Genomic DNA, 24430 nt, shown 5'->3' on the forward strand with positions numbered 1-24430 from the left:
CCGGGGTCGCAAATTTATACGTCGGATGGTGGGAAGAACTCTTCATATAATGCAGACTTGGGATCCATTCAGAACGGATCCGTCTGCATTATAGTGTAGAAAAAATTCTAAGTGTGAAAGTAGCTTCAGACGGATCCGTCCAGACTTTACATTGAAAGTCAATGGGGGGACGGATCCATTTGAAAATTGAGCCATATAGTGTCAAATTCAAACGGATCCGTCCCCATTGACTTACATTGTAAGTCTGGACGGATCCGTTTGCCTCCGAACGGCCAGGCGGACACCCGAACGTTGCAAGCAGCGTTCAGGTGTCCGCTTGCTGAGCGGAGGCGGAACGCTGCCAGACTGATGCATTCTGGGCGGATCCGCATCCACTCAGAATGCATTAGGGCAGAACGGATCCGTTTGGGGCCGCTTGTGAGCCCCTTCAAACGGAGCTCACAAGCGGAGCCCCGAACGCTAGTGTGAAAGTAGCCTAAACAGTATGTAGTAACCACCTAAGCTCCCTCTAGTGGTGGCTTCAGTGAGCCAGAAGTTTTGTATTTAAAGGGGGTCTGTTACCTCCCTCAAGCTAAGGAGCAGTAATACATGAACAGTACTATGCCTGCTGGGCCCAGATCACCCATTTTTACGTGTATACTCCTCCTGCTATGTGTCAATAAACCAGTGCTGTAATACATTGAGAGGACTGTCAAGCTCATGCTCAGGAGTCCTCTCCACTATCGGTGTGCGTAGCAGAAGTCCTAGCAATGCATTACAGCACATCAGGGAAATGGGAGGGAGTACCCACATAACATATTCATGTAGTACTACATCTAATAGTGTTTGAGGGAGGTGACAGACTTCAACATGGAGATCTCTATCAGAAATGATTAGAAGCTCGTGAAAAGAATGAAAGCTGTAATAAAGGGAACGAATGGAAGTATGAAAGTGTGTGTATAGATGATGGAAGAGTTCAGCTTCAGCGGACACACGGTGGCAGTTGATGGTCAATTCATTTTATCACACCTGCCATCCAAGCTCCATAGAGATGTAGCAATAAACCAGTCCTTCCCAGTTCTCATGCAAAGAAGAATAAGGTCCAGACATTTCTCCCATTATACAGCACTGGAAATTATTTTTGGAGGTTTAAAAATAGTAATGAAACTGCTCAGTTAAAGTGGATGCATGTTTTTTTATTGTTCCAATGTATCCAAAGTGAAAATGAAGCAACTCTGCAATAGGCCTTGATATAAAACAATTCTACTACAGTATTCTGTGTACACAGCTTCCACTCAGCCCTATGCATCTCCATAGTAACAAACAACCCTGGTATTAGTCTGATACTGCAGTCATACTTCCGTATATCTGCCGCCTACATACAGCTGGTATATTAGTAAGAACTAGGGGACAGAATACTACAAAAACACCTGTTAGAGTAGCGACTAGACTGGCGATTTCTATACAATATTTAAGGGCTGTGAGGGACTACTGTTTACAAGTATTTACTATCCCCTTATTCTTGCCTATTTTTTAGGGATAATAGGTCGGTTGTTTCGAGCGTCAGATTTCAGGTATTCGCTTAGTTTAGGACGGGAAGTGATGCGATCAATATATGCATTAATGAGGGGATATGATGAAAAGCATGCAGGGAATACTTCAAGGTGCAACTGCAGGAGGTCCAGGAAGTTGTAATCCGCATAGGAGATCTGTAGGGATAAGAAGAACAAGTCAATAAACCAACAGTCAGGCAGCCAATGCCCACACTTTCATGTAAAGGGTTACTATCATTTCAAAACCTCTTTGACGTATCAGTGATTTCTGTCGATCACTGGAAAGAAGGGGAAAGCTAAGTGTTAGGTTTCTTCGGCTGGCTTTAAGTTGCTCTGATAGAGCTGGGTTTATCGGTGTAAGGGGCATTTCTATGAGCTCCTACTCTACTCATCTCCCCTAGGAGCAGGCCCATAGTATGCCATATAGATCATAGCTACTATGGGGAGGCCTGGGCTTAGTTTTTGGCTACTGTGCTCCACATAAAGCATCTTACACTTCATCTGGTGGATTCTTGGAGTCTTCTTACAAGTTGTATTTCCTGGGTGAATTTAGGTGGAACTCAGTCCCCAAGAAAGCATATCCTTAATGAAACTGGTGCACACTTTACCCATGTGGCTATACCAATGCCAGTCCCATTCCCTTTGTTACCGTCTAACAAAAAACCTGTGAAGTACTCACCTCCATAGAGGAACTGCAGTTTTAGCAAACAAGTGTGAAAAATGGGTCCAAGGTTATATAAAGGGTGTGGAGAGAGAAACCTGGGCCTAGTTTGACATTTATTATTGTGCTTAATATTTTTTATAAAAGTTACTGGCCAGAACAACCAAAATAAATCTGATGACGAATGAAGGGGCATAGTACTTAGTTGTGAGCCTCTACCCTTTAGATCCTTATATTGTTGGCTATACTGTATATATTTTTTTTATTATGGATACTAGCCCAAAGAACCTGTTTTAGAGACTTTTTGACAAACCCTTCAAGCAAGTGCCAATTACCTTATCTCCAACCAGATATTTGGTTCCATTAGAATTCAGGGAAAGAATCCTCTCGAATGCTGCCAATTGGTTAGGAAGCTCATTTTCATACTTCTCTTTACCCGTCTCCTGTGAAATAAAAATTTTCTTAAGCAAACGATAGATATTTGTCCATCTTAGTGTATATCTGTCTATGTGAAGCTATACACAGGGGTAAATGTACAACTGCATCCTCTAAAGCATGATTTAAAGTAAATCTGCCACACTGCACAGGAGCAGATCGATATACTGTATTGTCTTGTTGAAAAAGATTCAATATACAGTACAGACCAAAAGTTTGGACACACCTTCTCATTCAAAGAGTTTTCTTTATTTTCATGACTATGAAGGCATCAAAACTATGAATTAACACATGTGGAATTATATACATAACAAACAAGTGTGAAACAACTGAAAATATGTCATATTCTAGGTTCTTCAAAGTAGCCACCTTTTGCTTTGATTACTGCTTTGCACACTCTTGGCATTCTATTGATGAGCTTCAAGAGGTAGTCCCCTGAAATGGTCTTCCAACAGTCTTGAAGGAGTTCCCAGAGATGCTTAGCACTTGTTGGCCCTTTTGCCTTCACTCTGCGGTCCAGCTCACCCCAAACCATCTCGATTGGGTTCAGGTCCGGTGACTGTGGAGGCCAGGTCATCTGGCGCAGCACCCCATCACTCTCCTTCATGGTCAAATAGCCCTTACTTTCAAAGTTTTCCCAATTTTTCGGCTGACTGACTGACCTTAATTTCTTAAAGTAATGATGGCTTCTCGATTTTCTTTACTTAGCTGCTTTTTTCTTGCCATAATACAAATTCTAACAGTCTATTCAGTAGGACTATCGGCTGTGTATCCACCTGACTTCTCCTCAACGCCACTGATGGTCCCAACCCCATTTATAAGGCAAGAAATCCCACTTATTAAACCTGACAGGGCACACCTGTGAAGTGAAAACCATTTCAGGGGACTACCTCTTGAAGCTCATCAAGAGAATGCCAAGAGTGTGCAAAGCAGTAATCAAAGCAAAAGGTGGCTACTTTGAAGAACCTAGAATATGACATATTTTCAGTTGTTTCACACTTGTTTGTTATGTATATAATTCCACATGTGTTAATTCATAGTTTTGATGCCTTCAGTGTGAATCTACAATTTTCATAGTCATGAAAATAAAGAAAACTCTTTGAGTGAGAAGGTGTTTCCAAACTTTTGGTCTGTACTGTACAATTATTTTTATTTAACCACTTAAAGACCAGACCCTCACCTCCTCCCCCCAAAATAAAATATGTTTTTAATAATTCTCATTTTTTTATGTCTTCTTTCCATAACGATCACCAGGCAGGGCTAGAAGCTGTGGTGTGGTGTGCAGTAGCTCTATTATTAGGCTGGGTTCACATCAGGTTTTTCAATCCGTTTAACGTATACAAAAAACATATACGTTAAACGAAAGCCTCAGACTGATGCCATACAGTGGCATCCGATCACTATAGAGTTCCATTGTAAAAAAAAAAAAAAAAAAAGTACATTTTTTTTTACCAGACTCTGCAAGAATGTGGTGTGTACTGCGTTTTTGTATCTTTTTTTTCTCTAACGTGATGTGACCCCAGCCTTTTTTTTTTCTTTTTTTTATACACGTTGTGTCATCCATGTGGAGCCATGTGGTCATCGTTCCAGCAGCTGCGTGATTAGCATGCTGCTGCTGTCTCTGCAAAGATGTTTTAAAGCATCCATGGAAAGCCTCCCAGATGTATGTAGCCAACGTCCTGTTGGAAAGCAGTTAATCAGTAAAACCTCTGTGTTAGCAGCAATCTCTATAGCTACACCCTGCCCACTGAAGCCCAGAGAAAGCAGGGATGTCAATCCTTAATATACAAATAAGGGCTCATGCTCATGAACGTGGCCGGTTATGCCCATATTGAGGCCTGCAAACAGTGGGTTCGCAATATACAGGCATCGGTCTGCAATCCGGTAGATACGGTGGGGAGGCACAGAGCGGAAGCAGTATGGAGCGTTTCCGTGGCATTTCGGCCCGTGCCTCTGCACCGCAAAAAAATAGAACATGCTCTATTTTTTGCGGTGCGGACAAATCGTGGACCCATTCAAGTTTAATGGGTCTGCATCCGTCAGCGCAGCCCACATGAACGGTGCACGTGCATTGGGACCACAATTTGCAGTCCCCAATGCACGGCACATGTTCTTGTGCATGAGCCCTTATACGGAGTCTGTTCCCACAAACCTACATATCAATCTTCTCAGCTTCACCTGCTCTACACCATGATGCCTCCAGACAAAATATTCAACAAGTTTCCTTCAATTCAGTTACTACATTTTGTGGTGACTTAGGCTACTTTCACACTAGCGTTAATATTTTCCAGTATTGAGATCCGTCATAGGGTCTCAATAACGGGAAAAAAAAAAGCTTCAATTTTGTCCCCATTCATTGTCAACGTGGACAAAACATAACTGAACAGAACAGAACGCTCCAAAATTCATGCGGTTTGCTTTCCATCCTGTGATGCAGAGCAAGACCGATCCGTCATGACTCACAATGAAAGTTTTCTCTGAGACAATAGAAAACTGATCCGTCTCGCATTGACTTTCAATGGAGTTCATGACGGATCTGTCTTGGGTATGTTAAAGATAATACAACCGGATCCGTTCATAACGGATGTAGATGGTTGTATTATCAGTAACAGAAGCGTTTTTGCTGAACCCTGACGGATCCAGCAAAAACGCTAGTGTGAAAGTAGCCTTCACCGTTTTAGACTAATTCATCATCAATAATTACCTAATATAATGTAAATTTCAGTAGTTGTAAAAGTAGTTTCTTCCTCTGCTACCCACTGTGCTTCCTCATAAATTACCATGGTATCGACCTGTAGTTCTGTGCCTTTGTTAGGTCGAGCATGCTCAGTGTGTTGCTATCAGTTCTCTAGCTATAGGGAGTGTTAGTGTGCTGCTGATTATTTAACGCCTCAGAGTGGTATTACCAACTTTGTGCCTCGCTACTATCTCTAATGTGCTAACGTAATGTCATCCTGTGTATTTATTCCAAGTGCTTCACACTGTGCATTTCCTATTTTGCAACTGTTCTTGTTTACGTGTAATATGCCAGGTTCACCAGTAGGTGGCAGCATAAATGGCAAAGCTACAGATACATAGAATGTAGCTTTCTATTCCATTCTACCCCCCCCCCCCTCCCTCTGTGGTGTGGTGGGCGTGTCCCACTTCCTGCAGGGAGGGTGGAGTTCTAGTTAGAGAGGGAGTTGGAGTTACCCCCTGCTAGGGGAAGGGAGCAGGAGGACGTCCCAGTTAGACGAGCCTTGCCTAGACCAGCTAGAGCACCTTTAGCTCTGCTGGATCTGGAGGCCACGGCTGGAAGCCAGGAGGAGAAAGCTTTCCCTGGACAAATCTAGAGACAGACCAGACTACAAAGTTAAGTACAGCATAAAGAAGAAGCTGAGTTCTATAGCCAGCCTGTCAGCACAGCAGTGCCAGAGAGCAACAGATGTTGAGGAGGAACACTTATTGAAAGTAAAGCTGTTATCAACTTCGTCACAGCGTATCGAGGTAGGAGCACCGTGACACATGCACAACACCTAAAGGGACATTATAGGCCACCCTACACCACTCTGGCATTCCTACACCTGGGTACCACCCACAGTATCACTAAAAGAGGCCTTGTGACCTTGTTGCGTCACTGCAACTGGTGTCATGGAAAAACATGCACTTTAAGGGACCCCTCTCCGTGCGCCCGACGACTGGACCACTCTAAGTAGAGGGGACGTGACTGGACTGTAAACATCAACACTCACATCAGAAAAGCTAGGGATTGTGGGGATTGTAGTCTTTGTAGTTTTGTGAGGGAAGATCAGGTGCCATGATACTCAGGTATGGGTTCTGGTTGGGTCCCAGCATGCAGCCATAATGAAGTTTTCAAAAATTAAGTTACTCATTACTCCTTTTGCTCATTCATCGGGTGATTAGCGGCACATTTAGACGGGCAGATTGCTGGGAATGAGTGTTCACAGAAACGTTCATTCCCAATTATCTGCCCGATTATGGAGCAGTGTAAATGCACCTTTATACTTTTTTTTACTGTGTAATACATTTCCACTTAAGATTTGTGTTAAGATTCTGGTTTAAAGAGGAACTTTCATCTGTCAAAACATTGTGAACTAAGTGTCATGATCTGTAGAGCGGCGCCCGGGGATCTCACTGCACTTACTATTATCCCTGGGCGCCGCTCCGTTCTCCTGCTATGCCCTCCAGTATCTTCGGTCACTTGGTTATAGTAGGAGGAGACTGCCCTTGTTCTCCTGGGTGTCTCCTTCTCCTAGGCTGTAGCGCTGGCCAATCGCAGCGCAGAGCTCACAGCCTGGGAGTTTTTTTTCTCCCAGGCTGTGAGCTCTGCGCTGCGATTAGCCAGTGCTACAGCCTAGGAGAAGGAGATGCCCAGGAGAATAAGGGAAGTCTCCGCCTACTATATCCAAGTGACCGAAGATACCGGAGGGCATAGCAGGAGAACGGAGCGGCGCCCAGGGATAATAGTAAGTGCAGTGAGATCCCTGAGTGCCGCGCTACAGATCATGATACTTAGTTCACAATGTTTGGACAGATGAAAGGTCCTCTTTAACTCCTTAAGGACCGGGCTCATTTTCACCTTCAGGACCAGGCCATTTTTTGCAAATCTGACCAGTGTCACTTTATGTGGTGATAACTTTAAAACGCTTTGACTTATCCAGGCCATTCTGAGATTGTTTTTTGTCACATATTGTACTTCATGACACTGGTAAAATGGAGTAAAAAAAAATCTTTTTTATTTATAGAAAAATACCAAATTTGCCAGAAATTTGGAAAAAGTTGCAAATTTCCAAGTTTCAATTTCTCTACTTTTATAATACATATTAATACCTACAAAAATAGTTATTACTTTACATTTCCCATATGTCTACTTAATGTTAGGATCATTTTGGGAATGACATTTTATTTTTGGGGGAGGTTACAAGGCTTAGAAGTTTAGAAGCAAATCTTGAAATTTCTCAAAAACCAGTTCAGGTCTGAAGTCACTTTGTGAGGCTTACATAATAGAAACCACCCCAAAATGACCCCATTCTAGAAACTACACCCCTCGAGGTATTCAAAACTGGTTTTACAAACGTTGTTAACCCTTTAGGTGTTCCACAAGAATTAATGTAAAATGGAGATACAATTTCAAAATTTAACTTTTTTGGCAGATTTTCCATTTTAATATTTTTTTGCCAGTTACAAAGCAAGGGTTAACAGCCAAACCAAACTCAATATTTATGGCCCTGATTCTGTAGTTTACATAAACACCCCATATGTGGTCGTAAACTGCTGTATGGGCACACGGCAGGGCGCAGAAGGAAAGGAATGCCATACGGTTTTTGGAAGGCAGATTTTGCTGGACTGTTTTTTTGACACCATGCCCCATTTGAAGCCCCCCTGATGCACCCCTAGTGTAAAAACTCCAAAAAAGTGACCCCATTTTAGAAACTACGGGATAGGGTGGAAGTTTTGTTGGTACTAGTTTAGGGTACATATGATTTTTGGTTGCTCTATATTACACTTTTTGTGAGGCAAGGTAACAAGAAATAGCTGTTTTGGCACCGTTTTTTTTTTGTTATTTACAACATTCATCTGACAGGTTAGATCATGTAGTATTTTTATAGAGCAGGTTGTCATGGACGCGGCGATACCTAATATGTATACAATTTTTTTATTTATGTAAGTTTTACACAATGATTTCATTTTTGAAACCAAAAAAATCATGTTTTAGTGTCTCCATATTCTGAGAGTCATAGTTTTTGGGCAATTATCTTAGGTAGGGTCTAATTTTTTGCGGGATGAGATGGCGGTTTGATTGGCACTATTTTGGGGTGCATATAACTTTTTGATCGCTTGCTAGTACACTTTTTGTGATATAAGGTGACAAAAAATGGTTTATTTAAGACAGTTTTAATTTTTTATTTTTTACGGTGTTCACCTGAGGGGTTAGATCATCTGATATTTTTCTAGAGCCGGTCGATACGGACGCGCCGATACCTAATATGTATACTTTTTTTTTTATTTATGTAAGTTTCACACAATAATATAATTTTTGAAACAAAAAAAATATAAAAAATCATGTTTTAGTGTCTCCATATTCTGAGCCATTTTTTGTGGGATGAGGTGACGGTTAGATTGGTACTATTTCGGTGGTAGTACGCTTTTTTGATAGCTTGCTGTTGTACTTTTTGTGATGTAAGGTGACAAAAAAAATGGTTTATTTAGCATAGTTTTTATTTTTTATGGTGGTCATCTGAGGGGTTAGGTCATGTGATATGTTTATAGAGCCGGTCGATACGGATACCTAATATGTCTACTTTTCCCCCTATTTTTTACCAATTTTTTTTTTACTTTATTTGTGGAAAATTACATTTTTGTTTATTTTTTCTGGAAACTTAATTTTTTTGGGGGGGGAAAACTTTTTTTTTTTTACTTTATTTTTTGTCCCACTTTGGGACTTCAACTTTTGGGGGTCTAATCCTTTACAATGCATTCCAATACTTCTGTATTGGAATGCACTGGCTGTATGAGTAATACAGTGTATATTACTCATACAGCTTCCTGCCTGTGAGATCCAGGGGGCTGGATCTCACAGTCTCATCACAGGAAGGCAGCGCCGATGCCTAAGGAAGGCATCGCGCTGCCTTCCATGCCATCGGGTCCCCCCTACAGCCCCACGGGGACCCGATAGCACCGCCGCCGCCCGCAACATGAAAAACCGCAAACCGCGCATTTAGCCAAGGTGCCTTCTCAATGATTTGAGCAGGCACCTTGTTCCGATCACCGCCCGCCGGTGATCAGAAATACACCAGGACATCAGGACGTACCTGTACGCCCTGTGTCCTAAAGCGGTTAACCTAAGAAGTCATATTAGGTATGATTTGTGTCAATGAACTAGGGCCTAGGAGGGTGACAGTTTTCATATTAATGGGCCGTGTACACAGCATTTTGAGCAGATAGAATTTATTGAGGATTCTGAGCCAAAAAGTCACTGGGCAGCCGTGCAGAATTCACCTCCGATTGTTTTTTTATTTTTTCAAATAAAATCTTTTTTATTATCAATGGAAATGTTACAAATATATATTTGGAATGTCACATCTTATCAGACAATAAAATATATTTGGTACAGTCCATTGTGTTCTGTCAGATTTTTTTTACATGCATATGTTTTATGCAAACAAAGATCAACCCTCCCAGCCCCTCACACACACACACACACTCACTCCGGCAATAGCTCACTCCTACTATATCCTTTAAATCACAATATGACTAGGAGTCATATTTTACCAAACTTTTGTGGGCTACCTCCTAGAGGAATATAGTTTTTTCAGACAACAGCATATTATGAACTTTTATCCGGAATTCCTCCAGTGATGGAGGCTCCTCCAGTGCTGGGCAATCAAGTTTCCTGGCAACATATAACAACCTTCCCACCGCTACCCTTCTATAATCATCTGTCCCGATTTTAGAAACATAACCTAATATACAAATTTTGGAATCTCTATCCCCTCTCACCGAGAATACTTAATGTATGTTCTCCAATACACCTTTCCAGTAGTCGTCCAGGTTCTGGCATTGCCACATAATGTGTAGCAAGTCAGCTGGCTCCAGTAAACATCTCGGACATTTTGCATCAGGTCTAACTACAATTTTACTGTATGCAAAAATATTGGCGTTTTGTATACTCTATGAATGATAAAAAGCTAGGAGTAGGACAGTTTTCCTTGTTCACTCAAGGATATCAGTGGGACTGCTTCTAAAATATCTTCCCATTGCTCCGGTGATCTCTCTCCCATATCTCTCTTCTATCTCTTCATGCGTGTCAACGGATGACACTCTAAAAAAGTGTTCAGTAATAATGGGTATAGCGCAGATATCAAGCCTCTCTTTTCACCCCAAGTGAGCATTAATTTTTGGGCCGTTTCTAACTTAGTATATGTGCCTTTTTTAATCGTAGTATCATACGCATGTCGCAGCTGAAGATACTGAAAGAATCTAGTACGAGGGATCTGGAATTTCTCCTGTATATCTTTGAAGGATCCAAATACTCCATTATCTAAAATATCACCTATCCTAAGGATCCCCTTATTCTTCCATTCCTGTATTTCTGGGAGAGATTGAAACTCCGGTAACAGGGGGTTGCTCCATAACAGAGCTAATTCACTGATACCCAGGACACCTCTCAGCTGCTTAACCTTGGTCCACACTTTTTTCATAAGTCCTATTAAAGGAAAATTTCCTTCCAGACTATGGATCCCCGCTCCCTCCAGTATCCACATAAGATCTCTCCCTCCTATTTTATACTGTAAGATCTGACTAGTCATATCCACCATTGTATAGTCCTTCCCACCCTTTAAAATGCTGACATTGTGCTGCTAAATAATATACCCAAGGGTTTGTGTATTGCAGTTTTTGCGTATTGCAGTGTTTCCAATTTAATCCTAGGCTGACCTCCTCTCCATATTAATTCTCTGAATATAGCGTTAATTCTATGAAATCTATCTAAGGGCAGCCAAACCGTTGTGTCACAGTTGCGGCATTATTACCATCTTGAGGAGATTAACGCTACCCACCACTGAAAGAAATAGCTTACACCACGCTCTAGCCTTCACTCTAAATTTCCCCAGCAATGGACATAGGTTCAAATCCTCAAAGTCCATTAGCCTAGGAGATATATGAATTCCTAAGTACTTAATGTTATTCACACAGGTAATATTATTAGCTATGACTTATCAGACACTGTCCATCAATAGGCATCAATGCTGATTTTTGCCAATTAATAGTAAGGCCCGAAAGTCTGCCAAACTGGTCTATAAGAGACATAGTGGCTGATAAAGATGATGCCGTATCTCCCAAGAATAAGAAAGTGTGGTCTGCATATAACGCTATTTTATTATTTACCTGTCCATATTGAAAGCCCATAATATCCGGAGATTTACATACTGCTGCCGCTAGAGGTTCAATGGCTATAGCAAATAGCACGGGCAAGAGTGGACATCCCTGTCTAGTTCCCCTAGCCAATTGAATGTAGTCAGACACTCCCCCATTAGCCCTAATCCGCGCCTTCTGGTTTGAATACAGGACCTGAACCCATTTGATGATTCTCTGTCCAAATCCCATATAACCCAATGTAGCCCAAAGAAACCCCCATTCAACACAAATGCCTTAGCAGCGTCGAGAGATAGAGCTATTCTATCTCCACAATTATCCTCCTGGCCTGAACTTGTAAACTGGTATATACTCTTCTTATATTGATAGCCGTAGATTTCTGGGCCATAAAATCAGTCTGATCTGGATGGATTATGTCAAGAATCACTCTGGATAGACGATTCAACAAGACCTTTGCAAAAAGCTTAACATCTGACGTTAAGAGGGATATCGGTCTATATGAGTCTGGAGTTTGCGGATCTTTCCCCGGTTTTGGGATCACTACTATAAGGGCCTCCTGCATAGAAGCCGGGAGCGAACTCACCTCTAGCGAGTAGTTGAAGACCTTGAGTAGTTCGGGCAGCAAAATTCCCTAGAAGCCCTTATATACTTAAACTGGGATACCATCTGATTCCGGGGCCTTATCATTGGCCATATCTTTTAGGGCTTTCTCTAATTCCTCCATAGTAATAGGTTCTTCTAATTGATCCCTATCATCTGCCGATAGTGTAGGCAGCTCCGCCTCCCTAAGGAACGGTAGTAGCTCCCCTTCACCCCCCCCCCCCCCCACCCAAAGTAGATATCCTAGAGGTATAAAGGGAGGAGTAGAAATCCTTAAATATACCCAGGATATATATGCCTTCATAGTATCCCATACAGTATGTGGGGATGCCGTTCAGCATTAAAAGTGAAGTATTCTGTAATGGATGCAGCCATGCCCATCAGGTCACCCAAGATCTGTAGCCATACTGCATTACACTTCCATAACTTTGGCCCCGACCTGACCCCGACCCCCCTGGTTCAGTTCCACTTTCAGAATAGAGTGGTCTGACAACGCCCTAGGCTGATATTCAGAGGAGTGGATGAGTGGAAACACTGCATCGTTCACTAATGCCAAATCTATTCGGGATAGGGTATGATATGTGGAGGAAAACTGCATGAGACGCATAACCCACCCACGACCTCTGTAGCCAATGTATTGTGTTGTGTTCTTAGTTAAAGGCGTCTCTTGTAAGCAGCAAATAGCCGGCTGAAACCGAGACAAGTAGTTAAAAATACTATGTTGCTTAATCATGTCGGCCATGCCCCTCACATTCCAGCTGAGTATCTTAATCATACGTGTCATATTTCCGAATCCTAATATAGAAGTGATCCCCTCCCATTAACATCACCCACATTGCTATTTTAAAATGCGGTATTGTCCCTCTGGCCAAGCCGTGACCCGACGGCAATTTTCTCTTTCCCCCTCCTCATCCGTTAGTCTCACCTCCTGTTATGAGAAGGACATTATTTCTACCCCTTTATTTTGGGACCAATCTCTTGTCCCCTCCGCTCCCCTTGCGAATTTACTGAGGCGTGCTGCCGCGCTCCTACTCACTGCTTCATGCTGCACCTCCTCCTTTATGCCGGCACCATGTTGGACTCTGTCAGCTCCATCCAGGCGCCTGCTACTTTTCCCCTTCCTCTGTATTCTGGTGCTCATGTGCGCACTGCAAGTGATTCATCTCCGCTTCTGGTACCTCACCAAGTGATTCTCGTCCACCGGGTGGCCGCGGACAGACTGATGTGTCAGGATACTTGCACGAGCGCTTCAATGTGCATCTCACACCATGCTCCGGTAGGCCATGCTCCCACCTCCCATTGTTTTCAATGGGAGGCTGCAGTTAAGGCCATAAACATGCCATGGAAGATTACGACAATAAACGGGACAGCAAGAATAGCAGAGTGGCCTTCCATTGAAATGGATCCGACTCTGTAGCTTTTAAGTGCCAAAGCCTCACAAGATTCTTCCTGCACAAAATGCAGTGGACAGGTTCTCCAGGAATTAAGAAAAAAAAAATACTGAAAAAACAGAACCCTTTCTGCTTAACTTGTTCGGGATTATAATCCTGCAGTTGAATCTCTGTAGGAATTGAGTTCATGAGGAGACATGAAGTACAGAGAGGACGGACAGGACAGACTGAGGTAACTCTGGGCTGTGGTAATCTAGCCAAATGCATACAAGAGCTGCTGCTCATTACCAAATCCCCACCCTCCTCTCTGTACTTCATGTCTCCATTCCTACAGAGAGTCAGCTGAAGATTTTATCATCTGTATTCAGGATCATAATCCCTGACAAGTAGAGAGTAGGATGAGGCAGCTCTTTACCTCAGTGTTGTGAAGTAACTTGTCCTTCTGTGTAACTAGGACATGTTTTGTGTGTACTAGTTGTATGGGGGCCACTTTATTTCTCCTAATGATTTGCTTCCTAGGCAAAATGAGCCATTATAATTAATGAAAAGTATTCATACTATTTCTAGACATGGGCAACACCTTCAGTTTAAAAAAATGTAAAAGAAAAACTCAAATTCTATTCTTACAAACTCAAAGAAGAACATACGGCTGAACTTCAGTCTTAGGTCCTCCACACCATCATTCACCATGTCAATGAGTGCACTCTCTTCATTACTGCTCCCAGAAATACCTAGTAGGAAAAAATATGTAGATAATGTTGTAAATGTAAGGAGAAATCAATATCCTACATTAATTCTTTTTTTTTTTTTTTGCATGGACAACTTCAAACCCTCCCAAAAAATGTATTTGAGTTTTTCTTTAAAAGAATGCTAGATCTACATTCTATACAAGCTAAAGAATAATTAATTTATTTTATAGAAATGCAAAAAAAGTACCATATTTACGTCCAAGATATCTCAGAATGCTATTGCTCTGATACAGAACAAAATCTCCATCTTTAAACTGTGGCAGCTGACAAAAAACCTGTAAAAGATCCCAAAGATTGGTAAAAAGGATAACAAAGACTGTCACATATGTCCCATATTCTTAGCATACTGTATTATGGGGTTCAATGAATAACCAGCATGCAGTAAAATCCATAGCTCCCTCCAGTGGTGGCCTCCAGCAGCCACAATGTCACACCGTATTTAATCCTATGTCTAAGGCCCCAAGCACACGACCGTAGTTTTGGTCAACTTCCAATCCACATATTTTGCAGATCACATGCACATCCATTCTTTTCTACAGTTCCGGTAAAATGCAGACAGTACATGTATATTCTTCCGTGTTCAGTCTGCATCTGTGTAGCTGTTCCTCAAATCATACAACATGTCCTATTTTTGTCTGCTTTGGGGACAAGAATAGGCAGTTCTCGTGAAGGGAGAGAGAGAATTGGCCTGTATCAGTATTTTAGAGATCTGTATTGGAGTTCTGCAGGCTATTAATATACATATTTAGAAACAGATCAGTACAAAAGTTTGGACCTGTGTCAGAATAAAACCCATCAGTCTAAATGATCATATAGCAAAAAGACCCATACAGCAGAAGAGACTGGTCACTGGTATCAAAACTGCCTCACCAGTTATTTTCAGACTGGCCACTAGGAAGGCCTAGATGCAATAATAGTCCAAGCCTGACCCCAGGGACATACAACTTGCTTTTCAGGATGTTTGGTGGGCTCTAGTCTCATCTCGCCTGTTGGGTTCGACATAGTCAAACTGGACTATATAGGAAGTACTGGGAAGCACTTTGTAAGAGTTGGAGGGAATCCCTTCTGGACTTGAGATTGTTGCTACTTGTAGGAGTCCCAAGAACTGTGGAACAGTGTGCTTCATTATTATGTGCCGAGTATATATATATATATATCTTTCACCTCACAGGGGTTTGAGGGGGAATAGTTAAGAGTTGGCCTTGTTCTGCTTAATGTAAGCCATGGTGCTTCTTAGGTGTATAGGGACCAAGCAACATGATGCTGGTGAATTCCTAGCCCCAGCGTCATGAATGGTAGTGAGCAACACAAGTACTAGTCGGCTAAGGCATGAGAATGTATAGGTGTCAGCACTTCCCATTCATTAAGCTGATCTCATGGCAAGAATTTAGGTGCCATCTTTTCAGCTGGCACCATATATCTGTAACTCCTAAAGGAAACCCAACCATGACCGACTTGACTGCGGACTGTTCCTAACTTACTGTACAGTATCAACAAAGCAACTCACCGCCTGTTTCTTAAGGTCAATTTTTCCTGAAAACCAGTCTGCCAATGGCACCTCATCCTCTGTCCATGAAGCTCCTTGATCACCAAGGAGCAGACGTATGGCCTCGGCTCTACCTACAAGTCAACATTTTCTATGTGTCAGTAAAGCAGAGAAGTAAACATGACTACTGAACAGGTTATCTAGGGTTAAAGAAAGGGTCTGGTCATTTTCAAGAAACTGCGCCACTCTTGTCTGTGTCTGGTACTGCAGGTCAGCTCCATTTGCTGCAATATCAGGTACAGCCAGTGGATAAGGAGGGGGAAAGAGCAGATCCTTTTCCTTAAGCCTCGGCAATTTTTTTAGCAATCATAAGGCTGCATTCACATGGAACATGCTTGATATTAAATGTCTATGAACTGAAATGCAATGTTAGTGAATGGGTGCCCTATTCATACATATGATGGCCAAGGCAGTTTATAAACTACTTTCTAGATGTGACATTTCTTCTCTGCTGATTTCTATCATGTAAAAACTGCATATATGCTTCCATCATGTCAGCAAAAACCATGGCCACCAGTATTCCAGACAATGGGATTAGCTATAAAGGGTGCAGTGTTAGAAGTTGCACAAGGGGCCTTGTGCCTGAGGGGGCCCCTCTACCACATAAGGGTCCATTCACACGTCCATTGTTTCTTTCCTGATCTGTTCCGTTTTTTGCGGAACAGATCTGGACCAGATCTGGACCCATTCATTTTCAATGGGTCCTGAAAAAAACCGGACAGCTCAATGTCTGATTTTTTTTCAGGACCCATTGAAAATGAATGGGTCCAGATCTGGTCCAGATCTGTTCCGCAAAAAACGGAACAGATCAGGAAAGAAACAACGGACGTGTGAATGGACCCTAAGACGACATGAGCATTATAAATGGCACCTGGTTGGTGGGAAGCCTGTTTTAGAGTATGCATGGTGGTCCGGGAGAATCACTCTGATGGGGTCATGTATGGACTAGAGTACAAGAAAGTAGGCAAACAGGCTAAGGGTGGGTTCACATCACGTTTTATGCCTCCATTTGACGTATACGTTACAAAAAAAAAAAGAAAAGGTAATTAAACACAGCACACTACATTCTTGTATCCTGCACAGTCCTGTAAAAAAAAAAAAAAAATTACTGATTTTTTTACAATGGTAAAAAAAAGTGTATATATATTATATATATTTATATATTTTTTTACAATGGAACTCTATGGCGAACGGATGCCACTGTATGGCATCAGTCTGATGCATCCGTTTAACGTATACATATTTTGTATATGCGGATGGGAAAAACGAGATGTGAACCCAGCCTAAGAATATAAAAAAGAGTAAAAGAGAGTAAGAATGAAATTAATAGACAAATTCTGCGCATTATATATGGTATAATATGGATCACATACTTACCCCTTATTGGAAAATAGGTTATAACGTATCCACTCACTACAAAAGTAAAAAAAAGAAAATGTTAAGGACTTCTTTTCAATAGGCGTATACCAGAGAGGCTAAGCAGATACTTTTGAAGGCCCCAGAGAGAGGGAGTCCAATCCTGGTTGTCTGAATCTTGTGCTGAGATCCCCTTTCCATAAGGCTCAGTTCAGACCTGAGCGTTTTACAGCGCGTTCCTACGCGCCGTAAAACGCTCAACAAGGAGAAACCAATGCTTCTCTATGGGAATGGTTCTCACCTGGGAGTTTTACAGCGCGTACGATCGCGCTGTAAAACGCCCGACGCTCAAACAAGTACATGAGCGTTTTTTTGGGCGTTTGTCACGCGTTCCCGTACATAGACTTTCGGGAACGCGCGACAATGTGTGTTCACTTGTCTCTGTATGCGCGCTTGTAAACGCCCGTACAATCGCGCATACAGAGCGCTCCTTTCAGAACGCTCTGGTGTGAACCCAGCGTAAGTCACACAACACAAAAGCGTGGGTGTACCAACCAGCCCAGGAGGAAGGAGCGGAGCGGAGCAGAGGATGGGAGTGGTAGTGGCTCTGACTGCAATACTTATTCACAGTGGCAGTGCTCAAACCAATGCCCTTTAGAGCCAGAGCTGTGAAAGGAGGGCAAACCTTTTCTTCCCTCAGGGCACACCCTGATGTTGGGGCTCCTAGCTAATAGTAGTTGGGGTGCCCTTGATGTTGTGGGTTTGGTACTGAAGTGCAGAATGGGAGTTGTAGTACATCGAACGGTATCAAAACACAGCTCCAAATAATTCACAGTACAAATCTTCCCAGATAGCAATGTATAGATTTGAGCAAGGATGGGGGCTGTAGTACCCTTTCCGTCTGTCTCTCTCTGCAGAATCTTGAGCTGGCACTATTAATCTTGCAATGGTGGCTGTAAGTCCCAGCTAAGGGATTATAGGATTAAGATACGGTGGGCCAGACTGTGTCTGGGTGTGAAGGGTGTAGCAATGTTCCTCTCACTGCAGTAAAGTCTCTATTTGCGTTCAAAGGGTTTTCCGAGATTGTGTGTGACTGACATGCCGCAGATTACAAAATCTGCATAGCAGGTCAATTTCCACATGGAAGAAAAAAGCAAAGTGTACACAACATTTGTGAAATTTCATTCACTTTGCTGCGCTGTGGTTTTTCAGCACAAAAATTGAGTGGAAAAACTGCGTAATCCGCAGGTAGCTTTCAGGTGAGCACCTTACTGTAGAGGGTGGGAGGTCTGCAGAATGTTGTGACATCATGAGTGCAAAAGTTCAACACAGCAGGAGACCAGAAGGGCACCTCAGAAGTCTAAGACAGGAGCCCTGGAGGTCTCTTCTTCCCATCTCCAGCATGGGAGTGGGGGCGATGCTTCCAGCAAGAGCGAGTTGCGGGTATGGGGAAAATTGCTGCTATCTTTGGGATATACAGTGGAAAGTCTAGCTGCCAGTGGGAGAAGGGGGGTGTCAGGAATAAGGACCACATTATTTCTAGTTATAATGTTTGCTGTGATATTATATGTTTAATGGGTATATGTCGTAGTGTAACATAGTCCAGTGTGATTCACATTCATATACAGTATGTATATGGCCAGCAGCCATTGATGAATTAGTTGAAGGCTGCATATAGTGCCGAGATGTCTGCCTCATACCTGTGAAAACAGCAAACTGCTCTCCGGGGGGTTAGTTAGCACAGAGATGCTAACCAGGGTGGGCTCATTTGCTGGTCACACTTAGGACAGGGGACAGCAGACTCTCCGGCGCCGTGTGTCAGCATGGGGGCTTCATACCAGAGAATGAACAATAAGTTGTAATCCTTCATAACTTGTTCAGGATAGGGCTGACGTCTCCAAAACCCAGCTCATCATATCTGGTATGATGGGGGCATTGCATGGACACCAGACATGGCGTATCAACTTGCTTTCATCTTCTTAAAATAAGGATCTCATCTTCCGAGCGTCCTGGACGTGTCTCGTTTGATATGCTAGGACTCGGAACGATGAGATATGAATTATGAAGAAGGTCTGGGGTCTGTAGTTTCCCAGTTGCCCTGGTGAAGATATCTTTTTGATATTTTCATACCTGTTCCCTAGATGGCCAGTGGGCCGGCTGCATGGGTAATGAAGCTTGGCCAGAGGGGCTGAGTCGGAGGTGGGAGGGAAAAGCCCCCTCAGGCCTGCCCCTGGAGGAAAGGCATAAACATGCAATCCCTGGATATTTGGGTGTCACAAAGTGGGAGATCCAATCAAATTGGTTTGTGCACCATTATTCTGCCCAAATCTCCTGGGAGGAAAGGACTTTTACCACACAAATGTTAAGTATTAGAACTTTCTTTGTTTTCTCCTTTTTATTTTAAAATTGTTTGCCATTTATGTATGTCTCTTGTTAATTGTTTTTTGTAACCAAGTACTGTCTATTTTTTATACATTAAACCTAAAAGTTTGATGGTTTGTCTTGTAACCTTAAGAACCTGTTAGCTCCATGAAGAGTGTGTGCAGTCTGAGGCTGTATGTTGCCGCAGATGGCAAGTCTACAGTGATCACGTGGGGCACTTGGAGCCTGAAGATAGGGGAGCGCGCGCACGGGAGGGAGAGCAGACAGGCAGGCATCGCGTACGGCGCATGCGCGATTGTTACAGGATCGCGCTTGTGTCTGCAAGAAAGACGGGATCACACGGCGAATGAGGAGGACGGCGCATGCGCAGGATTCACAAGCGCGGTCCCGGCGACTGAGCCGGCTGTCAATTACAGAGCATAGAGGCGGGGTTAGGGCAGGGGAGGTACAGCCAGAGGTGAGGGAAGGGATACCCCCTTGACTTGTTGCGTGACTGTTGGAGCAGGAAATGTGAACTTTATAAGGCGATTTTTTCAAGAATAAACAGCGCAGGAAAGCGGCACTAACATGTATAAGAACACACTGAAGATAATCTATAAGGTACTGTTGCTAGTTTATAAAGTGAAAATGAGGTGAAAGGTTCGCTTTAAGAACCTGTTAGCTCCAATAAGATTGTGTGCGCAGTCTGAGGCTGTATGTTTTTCCGTGAGGCTTACTACCGTGTGTGTGTGTGTATCTGCTTGCGAGTGGAACACTCAGGGGTGTCCTGTCGACCTTATAACTGGCAGGTGGTGGCAGTGAAAGTTTTGTGTTAGTGCTTGGGTGTGCTTGCAGGCTTCAGGTGGCGATTTATGCTCAAGTTACGGCCCGGCGTAGGGCATAACAGCGTGTGAGGGCGTGAGGTGAATCGGCCTAAAGGGCTTGGGCAACCCTTGTCACGTGACACGGTGGGCTGGTCTGGGGACCGGTACGTGACAGGGGGGAGAATGCTGCCATTGAGGAGGCATGGGAATGCAAAGTCCTGAGAATGGGGGAGGAGTAGCGCTGGGTGTAAGATTTAAAGGGGAAGAATGCTGCTGCAAGTGGGGAAAGGGTGAGAAAGGGGGGGAATGCTGCTGTCATTGGGGGAAGGGATAAGAAGTGCCACAGCCTCTACTGTAACTGCCGGAACAAGTCAACCTGATCACAGCATTTACTGTGTAACTGTATTTGGTTACTTATTCTGAAACTGGACTTCTACATCTGCATGTCCTGCTTGTTTATTCAACCTTACGCCTGCATACACTCACTGCACACTGGTATACACACTGCACATCTACATGTCCTGCTCGTTTAGTGACACTGCACACTGGTATACACACTGCACATCTGCATGTCTTACTCGTTTATTCACACCTGCATACACTCACTGCACACTGTTATACATACCGCACATCTGCATGTCTTACTCGTTTATTCACACCTGCATACACTCACTGCAGACTGGTATACACTGCACATCTGCACGTCTTACTCGTTTATTCACACCTGCATACACTCACTGCAGACTGGTATACACTGCACATCTGCACGTCTTACTCGTTTATTCACACCTGCATACACTCACTGCAGACTGGTATATACACTGCACATCTGCACGTCTTACTCGTTTATTCACACCTGCATACACTCACTGCTGTGGGGGGAGCAGGCACAGCGTACATTTGCATGGTGGTGCAGCTCCTAACAAACAGCAGTCTCAGTCTTCCCTCACCTGCCATAACTAATAATGGAGCTGTTCAGCACTCGGGGGTTGGGAAGCATTTTGAGGATCCTGCAGCATGTAAATGTTCCATTATGGCAGCAGTTAGTAGGACAGGCAGTGTGCACTTACTTGTCTTATTGCTGTGCTCCGTCCTCCTCGAGCCACTGAAGTGAAGTGCTACTTCTGCTGCAGGTGGGACTATTCCCCCTGAACTGAAAGCATCTGATTGGATGCAGCAGGTGCCTGTCACAAGTACTAATCTGTGATAGGTTCTGCTCAATGAGAACAGGTTCAGGGGAATCTCTCTGCTCACACCATCCGTGTCTGCAGCTCGTATATAGTGCAGAAAGGCTGAAGTCACATTTAGACCTCTTTCACACGAGTGAGTTTACCCTCAGGGTGCGAATGTATCACGCAAACGCCTAGCATCCGGACTGAATCCTGACCCTTTCATTTCAATGGGTCTGTGTACATGATCGTCGTTTTTCTTGTATCATTTCTGCGTTCAGGAAAAATCGCAGCATGTTCTATATTCTGCACTTTTCCCGCAGTTCTGATTCCAAAGAAGTGAATGGGGCTCCCGTTAAAAACGGTTTGCGTTTTTCACTGATGGTGCTAGGAGATTTTTTTTTCACACACATGAAAAACTTATCAAAAACTGATTGCACCTGCGTGGAAAAAACTGAAACACTGAATGCAACTGTACTTTTCTTGCAAAACCATCAGATTTTTTTCAGAACAGATCCTTAGAAAATCTGTATTGTTTGTGTTAAAGAGACCTTACGGTGCCTTCACACGCGGCAGATTTTCTTGCAGTAAATTCAGCGACTGAAAATGAGTTCTATTCATTTGAATAGGGCAGCAAGCACGTGGGTTTCTGCAAGCCCTATTAAAGGGAATCGATCCGATTTTCAGTTGGCAAACTTTCTGCCACAAAATCTGCCGCGTGTCAGGGTACCCTGCACACTGGTGTGTGTTTAAAAAAGATATATATTTTTTTGTACTGATAATGTCTTGTGGATTTCACTGCATTTCTGCACTAAAATCCAAATGTGTTTCTAGCAGATTTTGTTCTGGATTTTGATGCAGTTTTGCCCCAGTCTCACTCTTTGCATCACAAAAAGGGTGAAATCCACACAAAAATAAAGTATGGGAAAATCCTATTAAAGTGACATTCCCACCACAAACATATGGCATATGACAAGAGAAGCACTGTTCCTGGAAAGTGTGAGATTATTCTCTGATGTTTGTCATTTGCATATCATAATTAACTAAATGTAATTGAAAAGAAACAACATTAAGCATCAAGGAACCAGAGAGAGTGGATCAGAAGATGAAGCCTTACTTGTTTTCTCACTGGTCCAGGAACTGATAACTCCAGAAGCTGATTTGGACTAGGCAGTTTCAGCTGATGCTTCTCGTTTATATGGAAAGCTGCTTTTGCTGAGTCACCATGAGAGCTTTTCAATACTGGGGGACGGATCACAATGTCATAGTACATAAGGCAGTTAGACATATAAAGGAAAGATGGCAAGGGCAGTATGGAGGGAAGTAATAAGAACAGGTATATCCTAAAATCTGAGATGTGGTAAAAGGTCAACCAGACTTTCAGAAGACTATGTAGATAAAGTTAATAAAATCTATAAGATGTTGGAGAACATCATCTTGGTTTTTGCATGCAGTGGTATTTCTCTGCCAGGATGCCAACATTTATGCTGGAAACCCAACAGATCCCTGCCGGATCCCATTATAGTGGATGGGAATCTTGTGGTGTCCGGCTATGACATATATTAGGGATGAGTGCTCACTCCGTACAGTATTCAAACAAAGTTTTATGCAAATCGACTTAAGATGTTTCATCCGAAGTCGATTTGCTCATCCCTACCGGATACTATCATACCTTCCAACTTTTTGGACAGTCAGAGAGGGACATTTATGGTTCATTGTGAGAAAGATCTATTTTTCCTGCATATTTATACAGTTCAATAGTTTTTTATTACGAAATAGCGCCCATCATAATGAGGTCATTATTATGGGGGACTTCTACCACCCAGATATAGACTGGGAAACTGAAACCTGTATATCTCATAAAGGAAGCAGGTTCTTGGCAATACCAAAGACAATTACCTTTCACAACTAGTTCAGGACCCGACTAGAGAGACGGCCATACTGGACTTACTATTAACCAATAGACCTGACAGAACAACAGACGTGCAGGTTGGGGGACACCTGGTTAATAGTGACCATAAATAAATAACCTTCCAATTGTCATTCAAAAGAGTGTTTCTTCAGGGAGGAACAAAAATACCAAACTTCAATAAAGCAAAATTTAGCCAAGTAAGAGAGGCCATAGGCCTAACTTACTGGGGCGAAGTCCTTAAAAAATAAAAATACAGCCACAAAATGGGATATTTTTAAAAGTATCCTAACATCTAATTGTGAGGGGTACATACCTTATGGGAATAAAAGATTAAGGAACAAGAAAAAAAACAATGTGGATAAATTGAAATGTATAGAAAGCAATAAATGATGAAATTAAACCATTAAACGAGGGTTGCAAGGAAGCACTGAAACACTATAAGTAAAAAATTAAATATGTAAAAAACAAATAAAAGAAGCCAAACTAGAGACCGAGAGATTAATTGCCAAAGAGAGCAAAACTAACTGTAAAATGTTCTTCAATTAGACAAATGGTAAAAAGAATAAATCTGAAGGTGTCGGCCCATTACAGAGTAATGAGGGGGGAGTTGCAGAGAGAGATGAGGAGAAAGCAAAGCTATTAAATATTTTTTTCTCCACTGTATTCAGTAAGGAAAATAAACTGTCAGATGATATGCAGAATGTAAAAGTAAATTCCCCATTAAATGTGCCCTGTCTGACCCAGGAAGAAGTACAGCGGCTTCTTAAAAAGATAAAAATAGACAAATCGACAGGACCAGATGGCATACACCCCCGTATCCTAAGAGAATTAAGTAATGTCATAGCCAGACCCTTATCTCTGATATTTAAGGACTCTATACTGACAGGGAGTGTTCCACAGGATTGGCGCATAGCAAATGTGGTGCCAATATTCAAAAAGGGTCCAAAAACAGAGTGTCACGGAACCATGAACCAGACGTACAACAAGAGATAAGAGAAAATAAGAAGGCTTTATTGAAAA

General features: G+C 42.7%; 1 protein-coding gene across 2 annotated transcripts; it reads right to left on the bottom strand.

The window, feature by feature from the left end:
- Nucleotides 1-1154: 1154 nt before the first annotated feature.
- LOC121003447 (glutathione S-transferase P 1-like) lies at nucleotides 1155-22636 on the bottom strand. Of its 2 annotated transcripts, XR_005779478.1 has the most exons (8): nucleotides 22616-22636; nucleotides 17166-17201; nucleotides 15750-15862; nucleotides 14430-14517; nucleotides 14121-14224; nucleotides 2529-2636; nucleotides 1411-1688; nucleotides 1155-1352 (listed from the first exon to the last, which is right to left on the bottom strand). XR_005779478.1 is itself a non-coding variant. In XM_040435303.1 (7 exons), coding segments are annotated over exons 1-7 (633 nt in total). In that variant the 5' UTR covers nucleotides 22617-22636; the 3' UTR covers nucleotides 1155-1505. The 2 variants fall into 2 exon arrangements, 1 of the variants encoding a protein (XP_040291237.1); XM_040435303.1 differs by having other exon boundaries at nucleotides 1155-1688.
- Between the last annotated feature and the right edge of the window lie 1794 nt (nucleotides 22637-24430).

This window comes from Bufo bufo, chromosome 6, assembly GCF_905171765.1.
Source record: "Bufo bufo chromosome 6, aBufBuf1.1, whole genome shotgun sequence".
NCBI lineage: Eukaryota > Metazoa > Chordata > Amphibia > Anura > Bufonidae > Bufo > Bufo bufo.